The sequence below is a fragment of the Dipodomys ordii genome, unplaced genomic scaffold (assembly GCF_000151885.1).
Source record: "Dipodomys ordii isolate 6190 unplaced genomic scaffold, Dord_2.0 Scaffold123, whole genome shotgun sequence".
Classification (NCBI taxonomy): domain Eukaryota; kingdom Metazoa; phylum Chordata; class Mammalia; order Rodentia; family Heteromyidae; genus Dipodomys; species Dipodomys ordii.
The window spans coordinates 4,896,913-4,906,668 of record NW_012267339.1 but is presented as its reverse complement, the minus strand read 5'-3'; the positions used below and the strand labels follow the sequence as shown (position 1 = coordinate 4,906,668).

The 9,756-nt window shown below is 36.2% G+C and overlaps 1 protein-coding gene across 1 annotated transcript in view; it reads right to left on the bottom strand.

The window, feature by feature from the left end:
- Positions 1–5,801: 5,801 nt before the first annotated feature.
- Positions 5,802–9,756, bottom strand: part of Tmem144 (transmembrane protein 144) — a 44,646-nt gene continuing 40,691 nt past the window's right edge. Inside the window, exons 12-13 of the mRNA XM_013029807.1 lie at positions 9,525–9,588; positions 5,802–5,824 (exon numbers count right to left, since the gene is read on the bottom strand). Of these exons, the coding sequence (XP_012885261.1) occupies positions 9,574–9,588 (15 nt within the window). The 3' untranslated portion in view covers positions 5,802–5,824; positions 9,525–9,573. The remainder of the gene's footprint in view (positions 5,825–9,524; positions 9,589–9,756) is intronic.

Genomic DNA, 9,756 nt, shown 5'->3' with positions numbered 1-9,756 from the left:
CAAAGGAGGAGGCTGCAATGCTTGATAAGAAATGTACTCATTATCTTGCCCATGTAATTGTAACCCCTCTGTACAGTATGTTCACAAAAATAAAACAAAAAAAAGAACTTTACCACTTGGGGGGGGAGGATTGGGTGGTGGGCTGGGGGGAGGCTGGGAAGGGATAGGAAGGGGAAACAAAGGAGGAGGCTACAATGCTTGATAAGAAATGTACTCATTATCTTGCCCATGTATTTGTAACCCCTCTGTACAGTATTTTCACAATAAAAAATAAATTAAAAAAAAGAATTCCATTGTGTATATATACCACATTTTCTTGATCCATTCATCTACTGAGGGGCATCTAGGTTGGTTCCATATCTTAGCTATAGCATTGGTAGAATAATTCTTTTTCTCCAACCAAGATGGTTGGCTCTTCATGTAAGTTTTAAGTTGTATTATTGCAGTAAAACTGTTTTACATTGTTTTTACTAAAAGAAGAAAGACCTTTCAGAATCCTTAGAGAAAAAGAATTATTCTACCAATAGTCCACAATTAACTGATCCAGAGTTTGAATAAAAATAGTGTAGGTGAATGTTCATTTCTTTTTCTTTTTCTTTTTCTTTTTTTCTTTTCCTTTTTTGTCGGTCATGTGGCTTGAGCTCTGGGCTTGGGAGCTGTTCCTCAAGTCTTCAGCTCAAGGCAAGCACTCTACCACTTGAGCCACAGTGCTACTTCCAGTTTTCTGGTGGTTTATTGGAGATAAGAGTCTCACAGATTTTTCCTGCCCAGGCTGGCTTTGAATTGCCATCCTCAGATCTCAGCTTCTTGAGTAGCTAGGATTACAGGCATGATCATTTCTTAGTATAAAACTGACTGTATATGAATAAAGCATTTCAGTATAAAACATGACAATAAAAAGCACTAGAAAATGCAGTAGAGATCTTAAAGGTATCTTGAAAATGTGTCTAAAGCTCATCTGTTATAAAGGATCATTTGTTATTTTATATTATTTAGGATTTAGATGTATGGTAACTAGCATCAAAAATTAAAAATAAGCTGGGATGCATGTTTATTAAAAATTACACTATTAGTAAAGGAAGGAATTATTTGTAATATAAAAAAGATGTGACAAATCACAAATTTAAAGTTCTAAATTTCCTAGAAAAAAAATGTTTAGGATAAAATAGGAAGTTACAAAGAAAAGAAACTGAAGAGCTAGTAGATACACAGACTCAATCAATGCTGCTCACTAGGCCACACAGACTCAACCAATGCTGCTCACTTGGACATGTAGAGGCCATTTTACTCAAGTCACACTGGAAGTTAATTTGGAAAGTGTGTGGAGACCCTATCATCACTCGGGGTAAAATTTAGTTTCAGCTTTTTGTAACAATTATCAAAACTTCAAATGCAAATATATCTCATGGTACAATACTACTTCAAGGAATATACCTTGTAAACAGATCTGTATAAGTGCATAACATAATTGCAAAGACATTAGTGTTATATTCTGCTTTTACTTTAGTAACAGAGTACTGTAAACTATCTCCAGATGTGTGTGTGTGTGTGTGTGTGTGTGTGTAAGACAGATAGAGCTTGAGAAATTAAGAGTGCTGTTTTTGTTTATATTTTATTATAGTTCTGTCATTATTTTAACATAGACAGAAACCTAATTTTACATTACAGATACCATAGGAAACATGAAAAATCCCTTCTAGGGCCTTGTGTTCTTGGCTTTTTTGCCCAAGGTTGGTACTCTACCACTTGAGTCACACCTGCATTTCTGGCTTTTTGCTGGTTCACTAGAGATAAAAGTCCCATAAATTGGGCACTGATTGCTCACACTTATAATCCTAACTAGTCAGGAGGCTGACATCTGAAAATTACAAGCCAGCTCCTATAGGAAATTCTGTGAGACTCTGATCTCTAATAAAAACTATTCAGAAAATGCCATAAGTGGTTCTGTGGCTCAAGTAATAGAGCAGTAGCCTGGAGCACAAAGAAGCTCATGGACAGCACTAAAGCCCTAAGTTCAAGCCCCTGGGCCAGCAAGAGAAAAGAAAAGAAAAGCCAGGCGCCAGTGGCTTATGCCTGTAATCCTAGTTACTCAGGAAGCTGAGATCTGAGAATCACAGTTCAAAGCCAGCCCAGGTAGGAAAGTCCATGAGACTCTTACCTCCAATAAACCACCAGAAAACCAGAAGTGGTGCTGTGGCTCAAGTGGTAGAATGCTTGCCTTGAGCTGAAGAGCTCAGGGACAAAAAAAAGAGTCTTAGAAACTTTTCTGTTCTTCCTCTGCTAGGAACCAAGTGCTGTTTGCTAAGAAAAATACAGCTATCATCTTCGATAAGAGCTGTTAAGCCTTGGAACCTATCGCTATCCTGTTTGGCAACATTGCTTGGCACCACTACTTTTGATAAGAGCCGTTAAGCCTTGGGGCCTACCGAAATCCTGTTTGACAACATTGGTGGTGCCTTCTGGAGATTCCCCACCTATGACCTTTTGCAAGATATGTTTTGTGGTTTTGGTGCCTAGCAACCCTATGGACCTACTGATGTTAATTACCCTGCTCAGCGTGCTATATATACTGCCTTGTAAAAAATAAAGCTTGAGACCTTGATCAGAACCCTGTCTTGGTCTCCTTCCTCGTGTCTGGTTTGTCTCTCATTCAGGTCAGTTCTTCTTCGAGCCCTTGTTGACCGACCCCGCCGGCCGTGGCATTCCTCAATCCTCAAATCGCAGCCTCTTGAGTAGCTAGGATTGCAGATATGAGCCACTAACATTTAGTTATTGAAGTTCTGAATACTAACCACTGTGCAAAAGCAGCTTTAGTGGATGTGTTTCTCTGTTTCATGGGCAAGCAATTGCCTAATAAGCCATTTGGGTCATGGCGTATTATGCTGAGCCTTTTGTGGAATGCTTGCCTGAATGAGTATTGAGCCAGACAGATGGGGCCATGGAACCCTGAAAACTACACAAAGCCTATGAAAAGTATATTGTCTTCCCTTGATTTCTTCTTTTGATTTGATTTCACCTTTGATCTTGAAACATATTTTTTTCAGGCACCTCATAAAGCATGAGGTGAAGTTAATTCTAAATGATTAGGCATTTTGAGTTGTTGCAATGGCCGTAACAAGTCACCTCACATCCATGTCTTTCCCCCATTCAACACATATAGATCTACAGAAATACATTGTGAGATTAATTTTCTTTTTTAACCCGTGAAAGAAATATGTTCCATTATCATATTAAAGTCAATGGCTTTGTTGCCAAGATAATATGTATGTGGCATAATTTACAGTTTCAGATATGAGATCTTCAAAGAGAAACACCAGGTCCTAAATGACTCTTGGTATGTAAATGCAGGTAATTCTGGGAAATGTCTCAGCTTACGAATTAAGTATTGACAAATCCAATCTTCTTATTTTAGTAGGACTTACATCTTGGTAATTTTCCACTTTGTGTTCAAAGCTGAAATAAACATTATTCAGGCTTATTTGCTACCCATTGATATCAAGCTTTGACTGTCACCAAACATTATTCTGTACTCAGGAAAAGGGGACTGAGGATATATCTCCTGCAATCCATTCAGCCAGTGATAGTAACATTCCCCAAATTCCATATTTCTTGAATTACAGCATGTGATTGACTTAATAAGGCTGCTGGGGAAACATTGCAGCCTCTTGTTTGCAAAGAGGTCTTCAAAAATGACAGGGCAAATAGTCCCAGGTCTCTGTGACCTTAAAAGCCAATTAAGCCAAAGAATTATTACTAGATCTTAGAGAAACCTGACTTCAATCCCCCGTAGTGATTTAGTAATGATGTCTTTGTCACGGGGTGGGAGAAGAATGTGGCTTCTAGCTCCACATTTTTTAAGCAACACTCACTTATGTTGTGGCCTGAATTCTGAGAAGTCCATCATGTCCTGATTATTCTGGGATAAGAACATCTTCTTCTGCTTAAATAACTCTAAAAATGAATTTAGTTTGTGATGTCTCTAACTTCTAGGAACTTAAATGATAAAATCCAAGCAATAAAATAAGTAAAAAGGTAATGAAAACCGTAACTTAGTTATATTGATAATGTTTGAAAAATAAGGCATTTACTCCCTTCCCCAACTTAGTTGTAAATATCTGCAAATAGAATAAAATAAAATAAAATGAAAATAAAATAAAATGATCATGGTATGTAGATTCACAGGAAAATTGAGAGCGTGAGAGACAGAGGAGTAGAAGAATAAGAAGAGGAGGAAGATGGAGAGAAGGAAAAAGAGGAAGAAGAGAGAGAGGGAAGGAAGAAGAGAAAGAGGGAGGGCAAAAGAGAGACTCAAGAATAGAGATCTAAACAGGAGTTTCCATTTTGAGACTATCACTCTCAGAATTAAGCCTATACTGCCCTCAGATGGCCAGTTTGAAAAAATATTTTCACAAATGAATTAAATGAGTATGTAGACACATTAGAAACTATAGGCAAACAATCAGACATCTTATGTTAACCAATTTATCTGATGCTATTTTCTCTAGTTATTAAAGCTTAGTGATTCTCCTTTGTAAAAGTCCTAATTTTTAAGACTAATTTCTGATTTTTAAATCCTAATTCTTAAGGAAAAAAGCTCAATAAGTGTTATTATATCAGGGATGTGAATAATAGAACTGAAGGAATAAAAGTAATTTTCTAAACAATGATGGTATCCCTAAGCCTCACACTGCATTGGATGATATTTATATATGAATTCTGGATTTTGGTATTCAATTATACAAATAAAATAGGAAAAGAATATTTTCCTGGATTTATTATATTACTTAAATTTTAAGAAAGTAGACAACACGTTTTTCAATGCCATTTTTGTCATACTTATTAAAATGTGAAGCTTTAGAAACACAGAAGTGTATGTAATCAGCACATTAAAAGATTTAGAAGCTTAATCTAAGATCCATGGCCCATTTTTTGTGGTTATTATATATAGCCATGTTACTGTACTTTTAATTTTTATTCACATACACATTGTATAATTCATTAAGGCCTTAAGAGATTTGGGATTTTTAAGTTCAAGTTTTCTTAAAATATTGACTTACTTATGGGGATAAAATTATATTCTACACGGAGATATATTTTCCCTAGTTATTTAGTTTTCACATGGTCTCAGATAATTTCATAAAAAAACCAATAGAAGTTGATTTTACTAATGTACTCTTTGAGACTTAAAATAAAATATATAGGCAATTTAATCTTTTTTTTTTTTTGTCGGTGGTGGGGCTTGAACTCTGGGCCTGGGTGCTGTCCCTCAGCTCTTCAACTCAAGGCGAGCGCTCTACCGCTTGAGCTACAGCACCACTTCCAGTTTTCTGGTGGTTTATTGGAGATAGGAGTCTCACGGTCTCTCCTGCCCGGGCTGGCTTTGAACCGCGATCCTCAGAGTAGCTAGGATTACAGGTGTGAGCCACCAGCACCCAGCTTTAATCTGTTTTTTAAAATGCTAATCATAAAATGTTCTTTTTTATATGAAATGTTCTTTGAACTGAGGAGTACATGACAAGTTTAATGTTTGTTGTGTGGTAACTACAGAGGGTTGAGAAACTTGTCCTAGGGTGGGGTTGGGTCAGATGAAGGAGAACATGCAGTCAAGATGCAGTATACTCAGAAAATGACACATTGAATTGAAACTCCTTTTTATGACTGATAATAAATAAGTAAATAAATAAAATGATAAATCAAAACTTTTTATACTTTCTGTTTCCTATGCTTTATTAATTGATGTGAGGTAGTATGAAAAGATGATTGCAGCATGAATGGTTTTGAATTGTAATACCTTGTTTTCTTTTTCTTTCTCAAGCTGCTTCTTCTGATATGAAATAAAAAAAGATCAAATAAAGCCTTTAGAATTTATTCCTTCATAAAACACTTACTGTATGCCTATTTTGTTAAAAAATAAAAAGTAGCATGTTGGGTGTTTAAATCAGTGAGGAGAAACTACAGAAGTAAATCAGAAAGGTACCACAATATTCACATGCTCGTAACTCCTAGGAAGGATAAGAAGGGTAAAGACAGGTGAGGATGGAGGGCAAGTGAAGACATGCTGAGTCCTCTGAGATGCTCTAACTGGGTGGGGATAAAGCCCATGGAAAATGGTGTCTGTATGGGAAGAACAGACATTGTAACCTAATAAATGGCTAAACCAAAATCAAATAAGGGGGTAGGACCAAGTAGCCAGGCTATATAATTATCCAATTGTAAGTGATCCAGTAGAAATATATTGATGGATGTGAAAATATATCTTCAGTGAACTTGATGACAAAAATATTTCAAAATAAATTATACAACAAAATTCATAGTCTGCCACTTAAGTGTGTCTATCTGAGTAGGAAAAAACTCAAAGTATATGTCAATATATCATAGTTGCTCTTAGAAGAACTTTCATGAAAAATAGATTTTTTTGTGTGTGCAAGTAGTGGGGCTTAAACAACAGCCTCTGCCTCTTATCTCCATGTAACCTTCTCCCTCACTAAGTTTCAAAGCTTATTCTTGTTTATCTGGTAGGGACACTAGTCATTATGTTTATGGTCAACTCTAAATCTTAGCTGATTTCATCTCAAGGTCCTTAATTACATCTCTAAAGACTTTTATTCCAAAATAAGGTCACATTCAGAGACATTGAGAATTAAGACTCCAGTATATATTGAGGAAGCCTTCATTTGGTACAGTGTCTAATTATTTTCTGATGAGAGAGAGAGAGAGAGAGAGAGAGAGAGAGAGAGAGAGAGAGACTGGGGTTGTAGGGTGTAGAAAGCTTTTTAGTTGATTTATGGTCAGCCATGACTAGGAGAAAAATGCCAGAGGCTGAGTAAACACTATCTGGAAAAGAAACATGTGGAAAAATTCTTCCAAATGGACTAGGGCTTGCAAAAGTGTGAGTTCACTACAACCAAAGTAAACAACAAAAAAAAATAGACTCATGATGTAAAAGGTATTGAGCACCAAGGTACTTAGCAAGGAAATCCATCCTAGAGACATAACTCAGCCCAGACTGGATGCTTTTCTGATTTCACCTGATAAAGCTTAAGAGCAAGCATTAAAGCCATCAAACTGTTTCTAAGTAACTATACTGGGACCCAGTACAAATCTCAAAAAATTCAGAAAGAAAAATAAACAGCATTCAACAATAAAATCAACTACAACTGGCATCCAAACAAAATTCTCATACACAGAAGCAGTTGCATTTTCATAGAACTCCTTTATTAAAGAAAAAAATGTTTTAGCTACTGACCCAAAAAATGATATGATCGAATTAGTAGACAGTGACATTAAAACAGCTGATACACACATATTCCATATGTTCAAGGAAGCAGTCTGTCAAGAGGAGATTAGAGATGTAAAAATAACCCAGATAAACTTCTTGTGGTAAATAGAAGTGTGTCTAAAGTGCAAAACACTGAGTGTTATTAATAGTACTTAGATACTAAAGACAGAACCACAGACACTGTCCAAAATGAAAGAAAGAGATTAGCTGAAAAAGAAATAAGCACAATCAGTGAGTTATGAAAAAATAAAGTGACTTAACTTATGTGTAATTGGAGTTTTATAGTAAAAAAAAAAAGAGAAAAATAAAAGCATGTGTAAAAACCTAGTGGAAACAGAAGAATTAGAAGAGAAAGCATAAATCAATTAAATGAAAGAGAAAAACAGAGTAGAGGAAACTTAAGAAGACCTAAAGCTAACTCATGAAATAGCTCATCAAAATAGGTAAACATTAAGTTAAAATGTTTAGAAAAAGAAAAAAATTCTCCAAATTATCAATACTATGAATGAGAAAGTGGTCATAAAGAAACAAATGTGAAAAGGAGAAAATGAAATATTAGCTGGATGTCAGTAGCTTATACCTCTAATTCTAGCTACTCAGGAGACTAAGCTCTGGAGGATCACTGTTGGAGGCCAACCTGGTCAGAAAACTTCTCTAGACTCCATTCCCAAAATAACGAGCAAAAGCAGGTCTGGAGATGTGGTTTAAACATTAGAAAACCAGCTGAACAAACAAGCCAGAGCAAGAAGAAGGCCCTCAGTTCAATCCTATTATTGCCTAAAACAACACAACAAAATGACAACAAAAACTTGTTAGAAGTAACTGTTCTTAACTTAACAAAGTTAAACTTAACAAAGCACAATCTGTGCCAATTAAAAAAAATGCCATCCGAGTAGGAAACTTTCTTGCACTCCATTTGGTTTTACCATGAGCAACTAATGGCTAAAGCCTTATCTTGAGAATTATCTTAAAACATAAGATTTCTTAAGTGCCTCACAATACTCTGTTCTGTAACCTTCTAAGAAGTTAATTTGATATCTTTGGATTTTCTGATTAAGTTCCACAACAGATTTGTTGATGTATCTCAATGGTTAGCCTCAGATGCAAAAAAGCACTTAATAAATATCTTTATTGTGATTCAGTAAATGAATAAGCACCTGTTTCATAAGAATTGCTGGTAGGGTTTGGGGTGTAGGTCAGTGGTAGCATGCATGCTTACCATGTGCGAAGACCTGAGTCCAGTCCTCAGCACCAAAGGAAAACAAAACAAAACAAAACAAAACATTCCAACGAGAAACAAATTTTGGAAAGTCTGTTAGTCCATTCTGACATGGTGACAAAATTCCTGATACAGGCTGATACTAAGAAAAGAGGTTTATGTAGCTCACCACTATGGGTGTCCAAAGATTAAGCTGTATATAAAGGCTATGGAGGAAGGGATATCATTTGGCTGTATCACCTCTTGGTAGATGGTTGATAATAATGATGATGGCATGGTGGAGTGGTTGATGGTGACAGTTCTAACATGACAATGGTGAAATGCATGTTTGAACAGGAGTCACATCTCAAGCCAAGAAGCTGAGCAAGAATTACCAACAGGTTTCACCAGACTTCCCTCCCACTCTCCATGACCTACTAGGTCCATCTTCCCTTCCCTTTCCTCCTTTCCTTTCTTCTCTTTTTTCTTGTTATTATAAAGATGATGTACAGAGGGGTTACAGTTACATAAGTCAGATAAAGAGTACATTTCTTTTTTGGTAAAAGTACATTTCTTCCCTTGCCCTCCTATCCTTAAACCCACATGCATCCATCTTTCCTTCTTTCTTTTCTTCCTTTCCTTCTTTCTTTCTTCTTTCTTTCTTTTCTTTCTTTCTTTCCTTTCTTTCTTTCTTTCTTTCTTTCTTTCTTTCTTTCTTTCTTTCTTTCCCTCCTTCCCTTCCTCCCTCCCTCCCTCCTTCCTTCCTTCCTTCCTTCCTTCCTTCCGTCCTTCCTTTCTCCCTTTCATTTTTTTGGGTGTATACTGGTATATACACTTAAACTTAGGGTTTCTCTCTCTCTCTCTCTCTCTCCTCTCTTGCTTATGGCTGATGTTCTGTCACTTGAACCATGCCTTCAGTCTAGATTTTTGCTGGTTAATTGGAGATGGAGTTTTCTGCCCAGCTGGCTTCAAACAGGATCCTTTGAATCTCAGCCTCCTGAGTAGCTGGGATTATAGGTATGAGCCATGGCAAGTGGCTATCCTCACCTCTTACAAATTCTAACACTTCTCATCAGCTTCCCACAGGAAACAGCCTTCAAATTCTGGAAACCTAATGGGGACACAAGGTGAAGTTAGTTTAAACAAACAAAATCTTGTAAATGAAAGATATATTTACTATTTTTTGGTTATGTAAAGTAAAAATGAGTTAGCAACACTGTTTAAAATATATCATTGGTAAGGGAAAAGAAAAATCACTGTGTATTTTAGATAGGTCTAT